At 41.2% G+C, this 23,238-nt stretch overlaps 1 protein-coding gene across 4 annotated transcripts in view; it reads right to left on the bottom strand.

Annotated features, from left to right (window-relative positions):
* The window catches only part of LPP (LIM domain containing preferred translocation partner in lipoma), a 429,876-nt gene that overhangs the window by 48,131 nt on the left and 358,507 nt on the right, over positions 1–23,238 (bottom strand). For all 4 annotated transcript variants that reach the window (XM_088444790.1, XM_088444791.1, XM_088444788.1 and 1 more), the window contains 2 exons: positions 22,785–22,893; positions 14,847–15,016 (listed from right to left, as the gene is read on the bottom strand). In XM_088444790.1, coding sequence (XP_088300916.1) covers positions 14,847–15,016; positions 22,785–22,893 — 279 coding nt within the window. The remainder of the gene's footprint in view (positions 1–14,846; positions 15,017–22,784; positions 22,894–23,238) is intronic.

The following is a 23,238-nucleotide window of genomic DNA, read 5'->3' as shown; positions in this document are numbered from 1 at the left end:
TTCAAGTACCCCAAATCTGACAGGAATACTTATTTTCACCAAAAAATACTGCTCTATGCCATTCTTCAACACTTTTACAAAGAAGCTAATAGCAAGCAATTTACACAACTTAAGTACCCAAAATAGTCTTATTAGGGCTATTAGTACACATCTATATTGATTCCCTATGTTAATATATCTTTTTCTGGGGTACAGACTGATTTCCCTAATTTTTTCAGTACTTTTCGCCTGTTCCGCATTCGCCTATTTCCGTTTTCGCCTGTTTTGCAATTGAATTAGGCGAAAAGCGGGGACTAGCACGGAATGAATACGCCTCTGAAACAGGCGAATGAAGCGATAAGTCGGACAGGCGAAAACTTTGCCTCTAATTGAATTCCCCTCACACTGCTTCCCCACTGATGGGACTGTCCAGGGTTGTCTTAACAGCAGTGTGGGCCCTGGGCAAAGTAATGCACTGGGGCCCCTACCCACACATTCACGGGAAAAAAAATTAAATTGTCAATAAAATGAAACCCTCCTGCATGCCCATCAGACCTCCCACACATTCAGAGAGACTCTGTCTGACTGGTCTGAAGCCGGCAGAAGAAGTGAAACTGGGACTGAGGAGAGTAGTCGTCACCGGGGGGGGGAGGTCAGATCAGAATACAGTGCGCCGGCGGCCGGCTTATAAAAATATCACAAATTTACCAACTGGCCGCTGCTGCAGGGGGGTGGGTTGGCAGGCCCCTACAAGCTTCGGGCCCATGGGCAACTGCCCAACAAGCCCAATGGAAGAGATGGCCCTGGGACTGTCCCTCCAAAATTGGGACAGTTAGGAGGTTTGATGCAAGTAACTAATAAATTTGGATAGGTGAGACTGAGTACTAATGTAATGTTGGTAGTGGTACAGCAAGGGTGATTATTAGCACTGCAGCATTGTGCACTAGTTTCTATAGAATACATGACAGTGAAATCATATTTTGCATTTATTTGAGGACCCTACTGTCAAATATTCTCCAGAAACTAAATCAATCACTTGTTAGCAGAAGTGGTCACTCTACATTTTTTAAGGACGATTTTCATCTCAAGAGGAAAATGGAAAAAAAAAAAAATTATCAGAGGACAGCTTATTATGATGACCAGGTTCTGTTCATCTTAATTTTATATATTCTTTAGTTTTAAAGTATATACAACGTTTCTGCTAAAGCTCTTTTAAAAAATGTGTTTTATTAAATGCATAGTTTGTTGCATATCTACTTACATTGGAATTTAGCAAAGTTTTGTTGTTCAGAAATTTGTAATCAAAGTAGCCTGATGATTTATGTGGTGGTGATGAAAATGCCTTGTGCTACCATTTTACTACAGTAAAATTCTTACTAATTACTATACATTTGCCATTCATGAAGGAATCGTTCAATAGTAATAGTATAGCGACTCAACAGCCCTGGAAGTCAGTTCACCATCCAATGCCTATTGTGGACTAGACTGCCACCAAAGAACTTCAAGCTAACAAAATGGTCTGCTCCAGTGTGGTTTCCTTATCGTATTCAAACTAGAGTCATGGGATCTGATTCTGAGTCGAACGCAATGCCGATTTTCACGGAGTTGAGCTTTTTTAGCTACTGTGTGAAATTTCCTAAAAACTTGTATGTAGTAGCAATTGAGATGCATGGTGTGTAAAATGTATTGGGTGTTCCTGTGCGGCATTTGGAATGTGGCTATTCAAATGCATGGGGATGCACCAAAATATGGGTGTGTTACGGGAGTATCACAAGCATGTCGCTGAACTGGTTGCGAACTCAAACGCTTAAATCGCTCACATTGGAGGCCATAATCTGACAAAAGCAATGCTAAAGCAGTTGCAGCAGAGTGCGACTGAATCAGCTCCATAGACTATTTATTTGCTGGAGATTTTCTTGACATACATAAGAGAATGTTGACATGTAGCATGTCAACATTGACCACATCGACATTCATCATGTGAACACTGATGACATGTCTACATGACTAGAATGTTTACAAAACATTCCTGGTGGTCTAGCGATGACTTACCTACTACAGCACATCTGGCGGGGCCAATGGTGTCTTCAGAGTCTGATGTGATGTCCTGATGACTTCCAGTTCATGGTGCATCGCTTCAGCAGTGAGTATATTCCTATCCCATAACCCTAACCCTCCCCATAGTGCCTAACCCTTCCCCCACCTAGTCTCTAACACTTCCCTTTCTAAAGCTTAAACACTAACCTCTTCGCTGCAGCAGTCTAACCAGAATGGTCTGGTCCCTGCAGAATGTCAACATTTCACATTGTAAATGTCGACATTATGACTATATTTCCATCAGAGAGCTTAATAGTAACATTTTCCAGACTACAGATTGGATGGATCACCTTGAAAATAAAATGCATGAGGTAGTCACTTCGCTCATTGATTTATTACCAGCTCAATATTATCAGTAGACAGAATTCTCAGCTCTTCTGAACAAATTCTTTGACCTAGTGGATCGCTCTAGATAGAATATAAGTAAAATCTGGCACATTCCCAGTTCTCACCCTAACACACAATTATTGTACTAAGCCATAGTCCAGTTCTGCACATTTCTCCCTATGGCCGATTGCAGGTAAAAGAAACCTGCTAATCACCCAGATCTCATCCTAAACCAAGAAGGGATATTGACAAACTTCAACAGGAATATCCAATTACAGATGTACTGCTTTATACTTAAGAGCCCCTATTTAAAGCAGTAAGATCAGAATTGGGCTCATTCTGTATTTCTCTGCCATCACCATAGCCAAACGGAGGACATTTTATCCTATTCAGATCTGAGAGCCAGTTTCTAAAGATGGAGCTCTCTATTCAATTTGATTATTCATTATGAAGGCTTTACATATGTTGCTTCTACCCAGGAAGTGGAAGAGCACAGTTAACTCAAGGTCATTTTGGTAGTCATTTACTTCAGGTTATTTCAGATGGTTACGGTATTTCTCATTATGCACTGTTCTATGTAGCATAGGTGGTGGCACTTTTAGTTGTGCCTCACCTGTTATCCACTTTAATGTTGTTCTCTCCTTGAGGCAAATACTTAAGCCTAATGTACTAGGTTATTTCAGTTTTCACCTCCACGGTTAGGTTTCCCCTTTGGCATGCTGTTTTCTGTCTTAATGTTTGACATGGTTAACTTCACTGAATGTAAAATCATCCTACCAACATATCTACTGGTACTGATATACCTACTGGTGCACCCTTAAGGAAGTCATTAGAGTTATCACTATTCAAACAGATTCACGGTTAATAAATACAACACGCTAAGACACAATGCAAACTAAAAATGAAGACCGCTCGCTTAGAAGGGCAAAGCAAAAAAACAGCATAACATGGCCCTTAAGCTGGGTACACACCTCAAAGATATATCTGCAGATTATGGTTGTTCACACACACTAAATAACCACCACTGCCATCTGGCCGGGAGTCACTTCGCGCCCCCTCCCCGGTGACCTGTGCAGCAAGTGTACAGGAGGTCGCCTGACCGCCCCTATAGGATTAAGCCAGTAGGATAACCTATACCTGTAACATGCTTTTCCAGGTCTTACTCTAGAAACAAGCCACGATTTATGCACGTATAAGCTCCTTGTGCAACTGTGTTATTGGAAGCCTCTTAATTACTAAAGTGCTAAGAAATTTAGGTCTTAAAAGATGGTGTAGAACAGTGGTCAGGGAACAGGGGTAATTTACCCCACATGGGGTAAAAATGGAATTCCTGGGATGATAGAATATAGAATGATTCATATGCATGCCCGGCTGTGCCGCAGGGAGGCTCTAAGCCGGACGCCCGCTGAGATGTTATTAGCAGTGGGCACCCGGCTCCTTCCCTGCAGTGCCGCGTTAGCGGAAGCTGGAGTTTTTCATCTGAACTCTAGCTTCAGTCTCTCTCCATGCGCACTATTGGAGAGACGTCAAGAAGTCTCTCTCATAGCTCCGAGGAGCAACCGGGCAGACAGGACGGCGGCGGATGCAGGACCGGGAATTAAGGCAAGAGTTTTTTTTTGTACGAGCGGTACTACAGGGGCATTATATGGGGGCACTACTACAGGGGCATAACTATGGGGGCACTACAGGGGCATTATATGGGGGCACTACCATATGATTTCCTTCCATTCAAATCAAGGGGGTAATGTCAGCGTATCTAAATATATTTTGGGGTAAAATGAAAAAAGTTCCATGACCCCTGGTGTAGAACATTGTTATCCTTTATTTTTAAGGAACCTATGTAACAAGAAACAATAAATCAACAAACTAAATAGGATGTAGACTATAGGCGGGGGTTGTATCTTGACAGGCAAATGGAGGTGAGTCAAAAAGAAGGGTAGTCAGTACACGTGATATGATGTGTGAAAGACAGTTCAGTAGTTTTGCCATGTGAATGGCAGAAAACTGCCCAATACAGAGAGTGACCATACAGGATAGACACATGGGACACAAAAGCTGTCCAATAATCGAACATGCACGGATTATACACGTCAGCTTTGATTTTGACAAGTCCTTATCAAGTTTAGCACAAAATGACTATGTATAGCAGTTTAAGATGGGACTGGTTAAAAAAAAAATCATATATACACATTACACAAGTTTATTGTTCATAATCAATATCGTGGTACTACTGCACACACTATTTCCCATATGATCATCTATACTGCACTTGGTCACATTACACCATGTAAGAGTCCCATGTGAAGAATGCAATACCTACTATCTGAGACAATAGTACCAGCAGATATGGGTGTAACTACCATAGGTGCAAGGGGTACAGCTGCTAAGGGGCCCAGAGCTGAGGGGGACCCATCTTCCTTGTCAAAGTTACATGTGTTATATACATTTTTCACCATATAGGGGCTCTTACCAATATTTGCTATGGGACCTTCAAATACATCATTACGCCCCTGCCAGCGGACTACAGGATAGTCATTTTGACAATGGTTTGCTACTAAGGCAGGTGGTAACCCCAACAGAAACACAGCATATTTCTATTGCTAACTGAAAAAGAAATAAAGTGTTATTTTATTCAGCAATATTTATAAGTTTGTACATTTTAAGGCAAGTACTCTGCAGATTAAATAATGTGTGCTTCACACCATAGATAGTGAATAACAGGAAAAAATGTGTTCAAAGATTTTTTTAGCTTCAATTTAAACGAAAAGTGCTCAGAAACCCGGCATAAAGGTCTTAATGATGCCATTGAGCAGTATACTGTACACAGAAATTACAGAGTGCTTGAACTAACACACTTCGCAGCAAATTACGCTGTAAACATTGCACATAACGGCAACATGTTTTTGGTATGCTGCAACCAAAATCTGTTGCATATCAAATTAATCAGCACAGTCTGCCCCATATGTCCTAGTCACATCTCATTGCAACTTTAGACGCATTTTGGCAAAAAAAAGACGTCTGACACTAGCAAAGTTGCACAGGACCTGGCAGCTCACTCCCATTAGGCAAATCGCACTGTGTGGCATATTGAGATGATGTATGAGGACACATCAGTATGTATGTATGTATACACAAATGAATAGTGGTGTTTCTCACAGCTGTAACTAGACTTTTTTGGTGCCAGAAATAGCATTGGCGCCCCCCCTCATTTTTCAAAGGCACATAATGCACCCAAAAAAGGGGAATGGCCTCATGGGGAACGGCCAGGAGATGCTGGGGATGAAATAAGAGGAAGCTACAAGTGAGAATGATAATAAACAGAAAATTGAAAGGCCCAAACAGCGCCCCCTGATCTATGGTGCCCTGTGCAATGGCACCGGCCGCACTACCCTAGCTATGGCCCTGGTGTTTCTAATGCTAATTGTTGGAATAGTAATGGAATCTGAGATGCACAAACATGTACACCTGGAGAAGTTAATGAAATAGATATCGTATCATCATCTATGTTTAACTGTCATAGCTCTACAGCGAGAGAACAAGCAATTAGGAAGGTGCTGCAGTAGAGATGGTTTATCTCCTGGATGGATCTGGTAATGATTGTACTTAGGGAGGTCAGTTTAACCACTTAACTGACAAATTCTTTTTCCAAAAACCGCCCCAAAATTGTCGGTTTCTTTTATGATTGAATTAGGTCAAGAACACAATTTTAAACTTATCCATCACTATTTTATTTGAAAAAAATATTTTTTTTAAAACCCAGTATACCATAAAAATAGCAATTTTTATGTTATACTGTAGTGATGGCCATTGACAGCTGTACCATCGATGGTTCAACCATCGTTAGAAGCCATCAATTGTTTAGCGATTGGGCAAGATCTGAGTAGACCACAACTGTCGATGTTTCCTAAACATCAATTGAGAGGCTACCATCGATGGTGCAACATTGATGGCCACCAGCAATGGCAAACCACTTGTTTTCAGTCAGGCCATCGATGTTTGCAACCCATCGATGGCCGGTTGCCATCCCTAATCAGAGGCTCTGCGATATCTATCGATTATATATATATATATATATATATATATATATGTATGTTCGATATAGATATATATATGTTCGATACAGATCTATATATATATATATGTTCGATATAGATATATCTATATATTCGATATATATATATATATATATATATATATATATATATATACATACACACACATATATACATATGTACATATATATGTATACACGTTTTATAACTGTTTTTGTATTTTGCCCGATCACTGTGGCCAGCAGTGATCGGGACACATGGGGACTTGGGGAGGTGGAGCTGAGGCCGGAAAGTAGTGGGAGGGGCTGCCGGGGTACATAGCAGCAGCGGCGGCTACCAGAGCCGCCGCTGCTGTTGACTACACAGTGATCTTGCTGATCACTGTGATCCGGAGCCGCAGCGGGAGGGTGTCCCGCTAGCGGCCCGGCTACATAGCAGTGGCGGCGGCTACCAGAGCCGCCGCTGCTTCTCTCACACAGTGATCTCACTGATCACTGTGATCCGGAGCCGCAGTGGGAGGGTGTCCCGCTAGCGGCTCCGCTACATAGCAGCTACCAGAGTCGCCGCCACTGCCTATTATTGAAATGGCTGCCCGATCACTGCTGGCCACAGTGATCGGGTCACAGCAGCAGCAGCAGCGGCTACATGAGCCGTGGCTGCTGCTTCTAGGGGGGTGCCGCCGGGGCCTGATCACTGTGGCCAGCAGTGATCGGGACACAAAGGAGGAGGCGGCGCAGGTGTAGAGGGACCGGCAGGTCCCTCTGAGATGGGCGGCTGCTGGAAGTTAACTTCCAGCAAGTCGCCCACTGTGTTTCTCTGACTGGTCGTATCAGATACGACCATGTCAGGGAAGCCCAGTCTGGCATGGTCGTATCTGATACGACTGTGCCAGGCAAGTGGTTAATACAATAAAAAGTCCATGCTCTGCTTGAAACTCACGTTTTAGAGTTATCGTTCTTTCTCAATTTGTATTGCAAATTTTCCAGTTAGCTGGCTCCGCTATTCCATGGAAGGACAGTGAAGCGTGGCTTTGAATGTTAATTTAGCGCACATCCATGGCTTATTTTCAGATCTCACTAGCTCTTATAGTGTTGCTTTATCGAATTTGAGTGTCATGTCATATTGAGGTCACTGTAGTGTAGGTTACGACATTTGTACAGATGTGTCCTCATACATCTAGCCTCCTTACGCGCTAAACAGCCCTTCTAGTCGCGCCATGCCGTGGTGTGGCTTGGTAGCACAGAGTGTTTTTTCGTGCAACGTTTTAACTTTAAATTAGGGGTGTGCACCGGCCACTTTTGTTTGGTTTTGGATCTAGATCTTTCTTCGTGTTTTGGATCTGGATTGGTTTTGCCAAAACCAACCTTCTGTGTTTAGTGTCAGTATTTTTTTTTTGAAAAAAGTATAAAAACAGCTAAAATCACAGAATGTGATTTTTTTTGTTCCTATGCTATTATTAGCCTCAATAACATTAATTTCCACTCATTTTCAGTCTATTCTGAACCCCTCACAATATTGTTTTTAGGCCAAAAGGTTGCACCGAGGTAGCTGGATGACTATGTTAAGCGACACAAGTGGGCAGCACAAACACGTGGCCCATCTAGGAGTGACACTGCAGTGGCAGACCAGATGCCAGTTTGAAAAACTAGGCCCCAAACAGTACATAATGCAAAGAAAAAAAAGAGGTGCAAGATGGAATTGTCCTTGGGCCCTCCCACCCACCCTTATGTTGTATAAACAAGACATGCACACTTTAACAAACCAATAATTTCAGCGCCAGGGTCTGCCACACAACTGTGGCTGAAATTATTGGTTCGTTTGGGCCCCCACAAAACAAGCTGGCAATTAATCTGTCCCTGCACAAACTGGCTCTACGGAGGCAAGATGTCGTCCTCATCCACCGATTCCTCACCCTCTTCAGTGTTATGTGCATCCTCATCCTCACAGAGTATTAATTCGTCCCCGCTGGAATCCACCACCACAGGTCCCTCTGTACTTTCTGGAGGCTAGTCTCCCTGGAAGAATTGATAATTCATTTTGATGAACATCATCTTCTCCACATTGTGCAACCTCCTACACCTTTCGCTGACAAGGTTCCCAGCTGCACTAAAAACTCTTTTGGCTTACACACTGGAGGGGGGGGCAACTTAGGTAAAATAGAGCCAGTTTGTACAGGGGCCACCAAATTTCCTTTTTTTCCTGCCAGTACAGGTACGGACTGTCTGACATACCTACTTGGATGCTGTCACCGATGTAATCCTCCACCATTCTGTCAATGGTGACAGTATCATATGCAGTGACAGTAGACATGTCAGAAATTGTTGCCAAGTCCTTTTGTCTGGACCTGATGTCCAAACTTGGTGCTATCTGCCCTGCATCACTGCCAGCGGGCTGCTTAGGATACCTAAGTTGTTTCCTGGCAGCCCCAGTTGCGGGAGAAAATTAAGAAGGAGCTGTTGACATGTCACGCTCCGCTTCAGCTGACAGTGTTTCACCAGCAGGTCTTTGCACCTCTGCAGGCTTGTGTCGGCCGGAAAGAGAGACACCACGTAGGCTTTAAACCTAGGATCGAGCACGGTGGCCAAAATGTAGTGGTCTGATTTTAACAGATTAACCACCCTCGAATCCTGGCAAAGCGAATGAAGGACTTCATCCACAAGTCCCACATACCGAGCAGAATCGCTCCATCTTAGCTCCTCCTTCACTTTCTCCAGCTGCTTCTGCAAAAGCCTGATGAGGGGAATGACCTGACTCAAGCTGGCAGTGTCTGAACTGACTTCACGTGTGGCAAGTTCGAGGGGCTGGAGAACCTTGCACAACACGGAAATCATTCTACAGCAAACTTGAGTCAGGTGCATACCCCCTCCTTTGCCTATGTCATAGGTGGATGTATAGCTTGAATGGCCTTTTGCTGCTCCTCCAACCTCAGAAGCATATAGAGGGTTGAGTTCCACCACGTCACAACCTCTAGCTTCAGGTGATCGCGGGGCAGATTCAAGAGTGTTTGCTGGCGCTCCAGTCTTCGGCACGCAGTCGCTGAATGGCAAAATGGCCCGAAAGCGTCTCCTGCACGCCCTTGTCCTTTTTCAGAAAATTCTGCACCACCAAATTTATTGTGTGAGCAAAACATGGGACGTGCCGGAATTTGCCCAGATGTAATGCCCGCACAATATTGGTGGCGTTGTCAGATAGCACAAATCCCCAGGAGAGTTTAAGTGGGGTAAGCCATTGGGCGATGATTTCTCTCAGTTTCTCTAAGAGGTTTTCGGCGGTGTGCCTCTTACTGAAACCGGTGATACACAGCGTAGCCTGCCTTGGAACGAGCTGGCATTTCTGAGATGCTGCTACTGGTGACGCTGCTGTTGTTGCTGCATAAGGCGATACATCTAGGCTGTCACAGTCATATAGTCGCTAGTCTGCCCTGTTCCACTTGTCCACATGTCTGTGGTTAAGTGAACATTGGGAACAACTGCATTTTTAGGATACGGAGGACACTTTTTCTGACGTCTCTGTACATTCTCGGTATTGCCTGCCTAGTGAAGTGGAATCTAGATGGGATTTGGTACCGTGGACACACTACCTCCATCAATTGTCTAAATCCCACTACACTAATGGCGGATATCGGATGCACGTCTAACACCAACATAGCTGTCAAGGCCTCGGTTATCCACTTTGCTTCAGGATTACTGCTGTCGTACTTCATCCTCCTCGCTAAGGACTGTTGAAGGGTCAATTGTTTAGTCAAAGTAGTGGTGTTCCTACTTCCTCTCTGGGATGATGAACTACTCCCAGCAGTAGCAGTAGTAGGCGTAGCAATGCAGGATCCTCCCGAGGAATCCCGGATAGGAGAGTCAGTCATGCCAGTGACATGGCCTGCAGGACTACTTCCAATCCTGACGAAGGATGAAATTGACGAGGATGGAGTTTTATGGTGTGGTTTGCAGGCACTTGGATACAACAAAGGGATTTAGGTGTCCCTGGACTGCTTACGGTCTTAGCCACAGTTTCTGAACTTGACAGTAACTTTTTATGAACGCGCTGCAGATGACGTATAAGGGAGGATGTTCCTAGGTGGTTAACGTCCCTTCTCCTACTTATTCAACCTTTACATATGGCAAGACAGTTGTTGTCCGGATTTGGATAGAAATAGACCAAAGAGGTGGAATGTTTGGTCTTCTGCCCAGGCATGACCGTGATGGGATTTTTCATCCCACGGACAACAACTGTCTCCCCCGGTGCCTGATTTAAACGAGCACCCTCACCATCAGAATCCTCCTTGTCAACTTCCTCCTCAGCGCCAGTTACACCAATATCATCATCCTGGACAGAGCACCCATTGTACAACACTACAGCAACCCTTTAGGACTACAGCCTTTATGGGACACTGCACAACACAGCCCAGCCAGCCCCTATGGACTTTGGAGTGGACACAGCCCCTATGGACAACACCAGCACAGCAAATTCTCACCCTCCCTCTTCACTGTCCACAGCTGGAGTGAAAAATGGTGCCGATGCGGGGACCTTTTATAGAATCCAAAACCGCGAGAATCCGACAGCGGGATGATGACGTTTTGCCTCGATTTCAGATCCGATTTTTTTCTAATCCATCCTGCTGTTCTGAATTTACTTCTATAATTAGAACGCTGAGTTTGCGCTGTAAAGCACCTCCCTTTTATTAGCATTTCATAGAATACCAGTGGATTGTCATAAGTCACTTTCATATCTGGAAAAGGCAATGCACTGTGAAAATCCAATTGATTCTGAATAACTGCAATAAATTTGCTTAATCTGAAGAACAAAGAGCGCATAAATATACTAATTAAATGTTCCTAAAAACAGTTGAAGGTAAGTTAAATTATACAGTCTATCTGTAATGGCACCGGCTATTTAACCGAGATAGAAGAACTATCACAAGACAACACTGCATTGCAAAAAAATAAAAAGCCTGGTACTTTTCAGCCAAACAGGGCATCACTTTAACCTTGTACTCATCTTCTTATAATGCTGTCTTTGGAAACAAGACAACTGGCTGGAGTCTGCACTTTTAATCTTTTAGGAGTCTGAACTTGTATCATTATCATTTTTATGTGCCAGGTACAGTACTTGAAAACCAAAAAGCTAATAAAAAGTCAAAATGAAAGTCATTTAGAGGAAGTTTCTATTCATTTGCTGTTGAGAGCACTGATACAGTGATCATGAGCATAAAATTCAAAATGAAGACAGTTCAAGCTTCTCTAAGACTCATAGTGCACAATAAACTGCTGAGTAGAGACTAGTTGCCTAACAGCTTGGCGGCAGACAATGCACAGCTGATTCGTCATCCCATTAACAAAGATGTTTATAAAGATAAAAGTATAAAGATCTCTGTTTTGTAATATTCAATAAGAAAAACTGTATTCCTGTCACATATAGTACATAGGTTGATCAGGTCCAGATTCATTGCTCGTCTAGGCCACTGGTATGTATTAATGCATCTAGGCTTCATGTACTGCATAATACTAAAAATATTCTACTAATAAATTATATAATATTGCATACCATATACTAAAATGCTCATGGATATTTTTTTATATGGCAGGCAATATAGTATATGGTAAAGTATATCCGAAAATAATGCAATAAAACAGTGAAACAAAGGGCACGTTACAGTCACTGAAATTTGGTGCCTCTAGGCTCATGAGACTTATGTTGCCGAAACACATAGGAGCCCCTAAAATCAGGTGGTGGAATTCACTCCCACAATGTACAAAATGTGCTCTAAGAAGTGGACATTTTTTTTTTAACAATATAAAATATTAGGCAAAATATCAAGGTTTTTTTATGCATTTCCTGAGTAACTAAAATGTTGTTAGCCCTTTGTGTGTAAAGTGATAGCAATGCTGCCCATCTCAAAAGAGTTAAAGGAATACTTAACCCTCCTCCTACCACAAATATACCTGCGCATTGTCCTGGAGTAGGACTTCAGTAAAAAACCCTACTGGTGTAACACTGTTACCTCCTTTTAACCCCACCCCCAAAAAAGGTGAAATATAAAACAGACTACAAAGAAAACCCAGAAAAGGGGACTGTAACTTAGCCAGCTACTATTTTGTGTCAGTGTTACCCTAGCTGGCCTTCAGTTAAGTACTACACAATGGGATAGAAGAGACAGATATATTGTGATGAGCTTCAAACTATTTGTTAAGAATTTACTTTAAATGTTTGCTCTTTATTGCTTCTTTAAGAAAGTAGGATAGTACTGGCCAGCACTTCAGGAGTGGCTGTTAATGCCCCATCTTCATGAGCTTCCCAATTATTTGGATGGGAAGTTTATCAGAATAGAATTCAAAGTACTTTTCTTGTTTCAAATAGGCCAAGCCGGGAGAGGAGTGACATGTAGTGTGGGAACTTTAGACCATTGTGAGCCCAGCCAGATGAAGTGCATGCAACAGAACAGGTGCAGCCTGTGTTTTTATATTAAACATTTCTCATCAACCCAAATAAAAAATAAATAAAATCTTTTGGGTGATGTTCTGCTTAATGTTGCTTGGTAATGCAGATTTTTGTAGTTTTATGGTTGTGTACATTCCAAATCGCCTCAAAAACAGCCTACATATGGATATTTCTTTGTATGAAACACTGATATGATCTAGACGTTGGTTCTTACACAGAATGAATACTACATAATTTGGAGGCCCATTTATCAATGAGTTTTATCATATGCAACTAGTTTTAAAACTTGTTGCGTATGATATATGGTGCTCAACTCAATCAACTCCCAACTGTAATTTTTTAAACAGACGACAGTAGCTGATTGGCTGGAGCACCAATATAATATGCAATGAGTTTTAAAATTTGTTGCGTATGATAAAACTAGTTGATAAATGGGCCCCGTAATCTTTTGTGTTCTCACAGCACAGGCCTATTGTGTGAAGATGCCAGGAATTTACTTGGACTAATGAAATGAAAAATAAGAACCCTAAAATAATGCTGTGCTGTCACAGCGGAGGAGCTCTGAAGGTTATCCAATGCAAGCAGAATGTGGATGATAACATCAGGAGCAATGCGGCTCTCCAATAACCTCACCTCTGACAATATAGGAAAGCAGGATATTTCTATGTGTCCCTTAGAAGCCAATGTAACCCGCAGCTGCAAATTTAACATTACTCGGGAAAAAAAACCATACTTTACTAAGAATCATGTCCGATCGAGATTTGCAAATTAGAAACTCGATTTGCATCGCTGAAACTCAGGTGATTTTAGGCTTCTGAAACACTCAAAATTACTAAGAAGCGTGTTTAGCTGAGATCGTGTTTTCCGATGGTGTATCAAATCGAAATTACTCACCCAAGTTTGCAGTCTCTGACCGCAGCCAAACACTCCCGAACAAGCAGCCTGCACATTTCAGCGATATATATGAGGGCTGCTTGTGTGTTATACCTGTGAATAAAGGGTTAAGTAAAAAAAAAAAAAAAAAGACGACGTTGGGTCCATTCCTCCCATCCCCCCCGGGTCCTCCCCCCCGCCACAAAAAAGCTTAACCAGCCCAGGGTGCGTCAGCCAGTCATGGTACCTTAAAATATGGGGAAAAAATGTGTAGGGTTCCCCCGTATTTTAGGAACCAGCATTGGGCTGCTGAGCCTGTCCTAGTTTTAAAAATAGGGGGAAAAAAAAATGGGTAGGGATCCCCTTATTTTTAAAACCCAGCTGAAATCCGTCCGGGATGTAATGTCACAGCCACGGGACCCTTTCACCGGGTCTCCCCGGCCAAAGCATTATCACCACAAGCCAGTCAGCCTTAGCCAGGACGGGGTGCTTACGTCAAAATGCATTTCAGTACTACTGTATAGTGTAATGAATGAAAGGTTCCATCATTCCAAATGACAGGTTCCGTTTTGGGGGGGTGGGGGACCCTACATCTTTTTTTTTTTTTAATATTAACCCTTTAGGCAGTGTTTAGAGGCAGAACATACACAAATCACACTGATCTGTGTATGTTTCTGCCAAGTTCGCAGCTCACGCGGTGGTCTATTTGAAACTTCTGTTTTGGTCTGAGTTTGCTACAATTACACACGTGAATGTAATCACGATTCTTGGTAAATTCCCCATTTGTATCTTATTCATTGAAAGTACTTTCGAGTTTGGTCGATGGTACATTCAATAGAGTTTGCATTCTCACCAGAGTTTTTCAGTGTAAATATGGAAATCTCTCCCGAGTTTGTCTTTAGTAAATTTGCGAGTTGCAAAAATATGGTAAAACTCACTTAAGATTGCAATTTCGACCAAACACGATTCTTAGTAAATTTACCCTTTAGTCTTTATTACATGTAAATTTGTGCATTTTCTGGTTAGAAATATGCACAGTGATTGATTGACAGTCACTAAATTAAGCAGAAAAAAATAAATACTTACTATGTAGCAGGGCTCACAGAAAGCCTTCTTCTCTACAGCATAGAAAGGCTGCCCACGCAGTTTGCTGTTGCAGGTCATACAGGTGAAACACTCCACGTGAAACACTTGGTCCATGGCTGTGCATCCAGTACCCTCCCCTACGACATTTTCTCCACAGCGAGAACAGCGGCCTGAAGCCAAGAGAGCAGGTGGAGTTCGGTAAATGACTTGGGTTGAAGTGAACAACATCGTAAAATCATACTTATATTATACTAGCTGTTGACCATGGCTTCACCTACAATGAAATCGCTTATGCCAACATTTTTATTTGAGGTGTTACAGTTGTATTGCTTTGCATAGGGACCCTGTTGCGGGAGTGGCCCACATGACCATCAGCGCTATACAGACTGCTGGCAGCAGCACATTCACCCACCAATGTCACAGTGTGCCCTGTGCACAGACTGCTATTCAAAAGAACGTGGGCCCAAAGCACCTCACCCCTATCCCTTATTGGCCATGCGCATGGTGCCACACCTATCTCTTGCATTGATGTCAATAAATTTTGTTTTTACTATTGATAAGCTTTAACTTGGCAGACTGAGATCAAACAATTTGCAGGCTTCCAATAAAAAATTATGCAGTTTTCATGAAAATCGGTTTAGTCATTTTTGCGCCAACTTGGAACAGACAGACATTATATTAATATATAGAAACAGATGTGTCCTGCTACATCTTTGCTCCATATGCCATGCTAGCCGTGCCCTGCCATGCCGCTGCTTGGCGTTCTAAGACGCATTATGCTGCAGTAAGGCGCAACGTAACGTACTGAAGCGCTGGAAAATGCGGAGCTTGTGATACAGCTTTCTGTCTTTCTGATGACGCTTTTCCTAAACTGCACAGCGCATGCGTCAAATAGCTTTTGTAGCACTGTCTGCTGACGGAACCTGTTATTAATTACACTATACAGTAGTACTGAACTGTGTTTTGTCATGAATGTAGGATTAAATAAAGTTATCAGCATTGGCCAGAAGACGCATGCCCAGTATTAAATAAAGACAGAGCAATTCAAGTTCAATATTCTTAAGGAACTCTGCCAAACTCAATACATTGCTCCCAACTTCCCACCACATGTCATTTCTATGCTACTGTATGCCCCGAGCTGCATTTTACGCTAAACCACTAAAGGCATTGTATTGTAGACATTACAGGACGTCCTGAGTCCCACTGTGCTTACTCATTCCTGACAATATGGCTGTTAAAAAAAACAAAAAAAACAGATGTATAGAAACGACTGATTTACAAAACTAAATTGTCCCTTTCTGGGCCTTGAACCCAAAGCACAAGTTTTGGAAAGCGCTCAACTTACCCACTAGCCCAAGCAAGCCAGCCATAGCAGCTGTTACACCTATTGTGTAGGTCATGTCTAGTGTGCGTCTTTACACCAACGTGTACAATACAATGCCCGGCCAGGCATCTTTACACCATGTAGTGACAGTATACAGTACGGATGCCCCGTAATGAGTACAATACAATGTCTATAGCAGTTTACAGTAAAATGCAGCTAGGTGGCATTACATAGAAAAGAAAGATTGTTTTGTCTTTAAGAAATGATGCGTCTCCACAACAACGCAGATATGTACTCTTGTAAAACACACACCAAAATTATTTAATCCTTTAATTAAACCTGTATAGTAGAAGGGAAAAAAATAAAATAAATAAATATTATATATATATATATATATATATATATATATATATATGTACACACACACACACACACACACACACACACACACACACACACACACACATATATATATATACAAACACACACACACATATATATATGATTTACAAAATTAAATTGTCCCTTTCCGGGCCTCGAATCCGAAGCACAAGCTTTGAGAATGCGCTCACCTTGCCCACTCGCCCAAGCAAGCCATAGCAGCTGTTACACCTATTGTGTATGTCCGGTTTACAGTGCATTTTTACACCAACGTATACAATACAATGTCAATAGCGGTTTAAAGTCTATTGAAGCTGTCAAAATATGGAGATGAAGGGATGAGGAAAGTGTGGAGCAACGCATGCGTTGAGCAGAGTACTTTACAAGTAATGAACCTGAAATTATCTCTCTTTATGAAAAACTGCCAGTGTGTCTTTAGGCTAGGCAGCTTTACACCATGTAGGAACATTATACAGTACGGATGGCCAATAATGAGTACAATATACAGTTATGTCTATAGCGGTTTAGTCTTGATATTAAGTGATCATTTCAAGCACCTTGAGGAGTGACTGTTTACAATGCCTAAACATGATTGGCCAACCTCTCACGGATCACCGTCCACTGCTACAGTATGGTATTCAGTACTGTAGATTTCATATGCGCCACCAAGCGGTTAAACTGTGTACTGCATGGTGTGTAGTCTTTCACGGCATACAGTACGCCATAAGGTGTATTGATATGCCATGAAAGGGAAGCCAGAATGCTATGCTATAGGCAAAGATGTTGCAGGACACATCTTTAGAGTACATCAAATAAAGACACCCAAGGCTGCTGTTTTGAAGGCAGCCTTTGCTTTCAAAACAGCATCAATTCTTCTAGGTACACTTGCACACAGTTTTTGAAGGAACTCGGCAGGGAGATTGTTCCAAACATCTTGGGAGAACTAACCACAGATGATCGGTGGTTGTAGGCTTGCTCAAATCTTTCTGTCTCTTCATGTAATCTCAGACAGACTCGATGTTAAGATCAGGGATCTGTGGGGGCCATATCATCACTTCCAGAACACAATATTCTTCTTCTCTTGAAGATAGTTCTTAATGACATTGGCTGTATGTTTGGGGTAGTGGTCCTGCTACAGAATAAATTTGGAGCCAATTAGACACCAACGTGTGGGTAATGCATGATGGATAAGTACGGGTAAAGTAAGAGGCAGATCTATGTACAGAATATATGTGTTACAGGCGCAGCAATTGCTTCATAACAAGAACATTAAGACGTGACTGTGGGCCTGAACACATGGTCACTTTTCCCACCAGCAGAATAGCATCTCAGTGCGCACAGCACATCGGGAGCACACGTCAGCAGCAACAGGCTGCTCCATCCAAATCATAGGAGAGGCCTCTCCATTCACAGTGGCGCTCCACCAGACACGGACTGTGATTACCGACCTGCTGTGAAACTGCCATCACAGTTTCATCTAGCAGTCTCCACTAGGAGTACAGGTACACCGCAGCGTACATGCGCACACATGTGAGATTTTAGCTGCGCTACTATCCTTACTTATTATTTTTTACATTTTTTCCACTGCATTTCATTACACCCGGTTTCTGTTACTGGTTCAACGGCTTTGATTTTTTCGGATTATAGCAACATTGTATTTTTTCAATTGACTGTGATTACAAATTGCTATATTTACACTAACCTATTGCAGCTGCTTACTAACAGATCACATTTTCAAGCTTTCATTGTAGGTTATATGGATTTAAAATTTATAATGAGCATAGTGACTGTGCATATGGATTAACACTATACTGATATTAACCTGCTGCTGCGGTGTTTCATATTTATGCATTTGCTTTTAATGGGTACTGTCCACTGCTAGTCCTGTTTTTATACGGTTTGTCATGTGTTTATATTTTTATTATTTTATGTCAGATTGTCATGTCATAGTGTTTGTTCCCTACGGTGCCATACATATATTTGTTTCATACTTCGTACAACACCTTCACTGAGATATTAAATTATTATTTTTGGATACATTAGCACTCCCAGTTACCTATTTTCATTTATTTCTCATTTAGGGGTTAGCAACCCTTTTCTGGAGAGCTGCTTTAAAGGTCCCACTTTTTTAAGGTCCCACAATACCAGACCTATTATTGAAAGGCCTAGTACAGAGGTTCCTAAACTCGGTCCTCAAGACTCCCCAACAGTTCAGGTTTTAGAGATATTCATGCTTGATTACAGGTGACTTAATTAGTATCTCAGTCAATTTGATTTAACTACCCGTGTTCAACCATGGATATCTCTAAGACCTGAACTGTTAGGGAGCCTTGGGGACCGCGTTTGGGAACCTCTGGCCTAGTATATTTCTTGTTGGATAAGTACCTGCCTGTAGTTCTCAGCATTGATGACCCCATTAATCCTGACCAAATCCACAACTCCATTTGCTGAAATGCAGCCCCAAACTTGCAAGGAACCTCCAACATGCTTCATTGTTGCCTGCAGACACTCATTATTGTACCGCTCTCCAGGACTTCAGCGAACAAATATTTTAAATTTTTACATAGCAGTCTAGAGCACCTGCTGCCATTTTTCTACTCCCCAGTTCCTATGTTTTCGTGCATAGTTGAGTCGCTTGGCGTTTTTGGCTGCAATTGTTCCATGAAGTCAGACTTCTCCTAACAGTAGATGGGTGTACCTGGGTCCCACTGGTTTCTGCCAATTCTGAGCTGATGGCACTGCTGGATATTTTCCAATTTCGAAGGGAAGTAAGCATGATGTGTCTTTCATTTGATGCACTAAGTTTCCTTGGCCGAACACTGCATCTACGTTCCTCAATGTTTCCAGTTTCTTTGTGCTTCGTGAAAAGAGTTTGAACAGCACATCTTGAACCCCAGTCTGCTTTGAAATCTTTGTCTGGGAGAGACCTTGCTGATGCAGTATAACTACCTTGTGTCTTGTTGCTGTGCTCAGTCCTGCCATGGTGTATGACCTGTGACATGAAATGATCTCCCACAACCTCACCTTTATAGCAGAGTTTGGCTGTTCCTCACCCAATTTTAAGCATCCTACACACCTGTTTCAGTTAATGACTTCAACCTATATATGAAAATGATGATCATTATCACCTGTTTGGTATGATTGGTTAATCCTACACATGACTATAATCCTACAAAATCTTTGCGTTTGAGCAAGTGTACCTAGAAGAATTGATGCTGTTTTGAAGGCAAAGGTTGGTCACACCAAATATTGATTTGATTTAGATTCTTCTGTTCATTCACTTTGAATTGTTAATTGATAAAAATAAACTATTAACACTTCTATTTTTGAAAGCATTCTTACTTTGCAACATATTTTCCACACATGCTTAAAATGGTTACACAGAGATATTAAACAGAACACAACTGCAACAACTTACCTCCTGTATTTATTCATCAATACTAATCAAGCACATCCTCACAAAATTTCAGTTAAATATTCTATACAGGCCTTTCAGGACCACTAACTTTCTGAAATATGTACTTCAGTAATTCACAAATCTAAAATGTATTAAAGTGAATATGCAAACAGGGTGTGTGGGTGTTTATGGTTGGGGTGTTTTTGTAGCAGTCAAGAAAGATTCTGAGACAGAGAGACACCAAAGAAACATATTTGGCAAGAAAAAGGCTGCACTTATGTAAACTGTAGACATAAAACAAATCTAAATTCAATTCCCCCCCCCCCCGCTTACGTCAATGATGTCAGAACTGCATGCTGCAAATTAAACTTAATCTTTAAAGGCTTGCTAACAGTTTTTATTCAATCAAGTGCTTGTTATTTCATTACCAAGTAATTGCATAATAGAGTAGATCTCTATTTACTGGGGATATATAATGTAACAACAAGACCATGTTTGTTACTACCCATATGCTGAGCTGTTTTACCAAATGTAAATAAAAGTGGCCTGCTATTAAATATGTTCACATTGTCACTGCAGGGTTAACCAGAGTAAGGGTAACACCACTCCGTTCACAGCCAATTTTAAGCAATAAATAAGGTGCCTTATGAAGAGAGTAAATGGTTTCATTAGTGATTTTGGTACGATTGTTAAGCATAATTTGAGGAAGAGTAAGAAATTACGATACGGAACAATGAGAGTAAGAGACATCAACTCCAATTTAAAAGTAAATAATCTAGGAGAATGCAGAACACAGTACAACACAGTGTACAGTGATATAAACATATATCCATTATTAGATATGAAATATAATATTGCTTTTCAAACTCAAAGGTTAAAAGGTAACCCTTGAGGACAATTACCTCATTTAACCCAAGATACTTACACTAAATTATCTGTAAATACTTCTCCTTGACTTCCCATAAAGCCTGGAAGCCTGCAAGCATGTTTAATTAAATCCTTCTACTCAAAGCTTATTTGCTCCAAAACAACTTTTAATATGCTAGGATCTAGCTTTCCCTATTCTGACTAATATAGTTATTAGCTGACAGCAATGTGGACGCAGCAATTACCATGCTACATGCACCCAGGGCTGGGAATATTTCATGCAAATCACAAGCACTGTTGCTGCTGATTTGCCCTTTTCCAATTATTTGATCAATGGGCCATAATAATAGTGGATAAGCTGTCGGCTCCATACTAAATGAAATGGATGAATGGGAGATAAGAATGTAAAGACGATAAATTGGCAAAGACACAGACAGCGTTAAAAATAAAATAAAAGGGTTTGATACATAAAGCTTGAGGAAATGATTATCATTACAAGTGATAGAACAATTTGCTTTAATGACAGAAAGGACGTAAGTTCAGGATGGTGCTTGGGGGAACCCAACCTTGTTTTTTTTTTTTTTAGATCTAATGAATTTAAAGCAACTAAACACTATTACACTTATCGTACTAAATTAAAATCTAAGCTTATTGTCTATACATTTGTATATGCATGTTGAAAACCAACTTGCATCACTAATTTATTACGCAAAATAATTATGTAACCCACATATGGAGTATTATTAGAGCAGTTAATTGTAATGCCTGTGCTGACGTTAACACAAATGTGTTTTTTCTAAAACCTAGATAAGCATTTTACTGCTCTTCACATCCAAAAAGAAGATGTGGTAAATAAGTTGTAACTTTATATAGCAAAATGAAAAAAAATAAAAAAGTACACAAACATGTGTTTCATCGTATTAGACCATTTCTAAGCATATTTCTCTGCTGTAAAAATGCATCTACTACATCTATTACTGTGGTGATGTTTCTTATGGCATGGTTAAAGAGAGAGAAAACACCACACATGCCAATCAACTGCAGGGAATCCTACGTAGCCACCTAAATTGGTCAGTTGATTTTATATAACACACATAATGAGGTTGGAGGTGCCGGTATAGATGATTAAAAAAAAAAAAGTGTCAATAAAATGTCTGCCTTTTAAGACTTTAATGTGGTGTCAAACCCGGCCCTTAAATTTGCACTGGAAGTGTCATCTCTATCTCCTTTGTATGCTGTTGGATGTTTCCTGACCCTCCGACAGGCTGTGAGTGCGCTTCCCTGCCAGTCACTGACTTCCACCCTATACTTATTACAGCTTACCACGTGATATGCTGTAACCACGCTTTATTGAATTTTGATCCTCTGTGTAGGTCATATACTTTCCTCTAATAAACAAAAAAGAAAAAACTACAATTTGGGAGCCAAGAAATAGTAGCTTCCAGCAACTTACAGCTATAAACCCTACCTGTCCCCATGCAGACAATGGGGTAAAGCCAAACTAAGCATTCATTGATATTGGGAGTGGGTAAGATGATCTGTGAAGTTTCTGGGATTTGTAGTTCAAACAATGGACAGCCACAGTGCTATGTTTGATGTAAACACTATGGAGTATTATTGTTCTACATGTTGAATGTATTAAACATCTTCTCATGTACACATTTATTATTTATTACCAGTTATTTATATAGCGCACACATTCTGCAGCGCTTTACAAAGAATATTGGTCCATTCACATCATTCCCTGCCCAGTGGAGCTTACAATCTAAGTTCCCTACCACATGCTCACACACTTACACACTAGGGTTAATTTTTGTGGGGAGCCAATTAACCTACCAGTATATTTTTGGAGTGTGGGAGGAAACCGGAGCACCCGAAGGAAACCCACGCAAGCACAGAGAGAATATGTGCGGGGTGCACATATAAACCACATCCTACAAACATTCTTCTGATTCAAGTCAATTCTTACCAAAGTACTCTTCAGATGGAGGATTCTCCATGTCGTACAACATCTTCTTGGTCAGTCGTTCCAGTTCATCCTCGGGCCTCAGAGCAGGGCCCCCTGCAGGGTAGGTTGCCTACAAATAGAGAAATTCAGAATCGTTTTTTTCCGTAGGCCAGGAATTCTTAATCTATGGATCGAGATACATTTAAGGGCAGCCATACATTTACTATAATATAAAGTGAACAATCCAATTTTTTTATAAAACACAATTTAAAAATCATAACTACATACAAAAGGCACTAAAACAGCCTAGTAAAGAGCCCATACTAGTATGTTGGATGTAGGAGAATGGTTAGACATTTTGAGGATTTAATCCATGCAAGTTTATACAGCAAAATGTAAGGAGAAAAATACAATGATTTGGATTGTAATGAGTAACTGTTCCTCTATGACGTGTAATTATATATATGTGTGATCT

This window comes from Taudactylus pleione, unplaced genomic scaffold, assembly GCF_031769625.1.
Source record: "Taudactylus pleione unplaced genomic scaffold, aTauple2 ptg000372l, whole genome shotgun sequence".
Lineage (NCBI taxonomy): Eukaryota > Metazoa > Chordata > Amphibia > Anura > Myobatrachidae > Taudactylus > Taudactylus pleione.
Note: the sequence above shows the minus strand (reverse complement) of the source record. Positions and strands in the feature narration are given on the sequence as shown.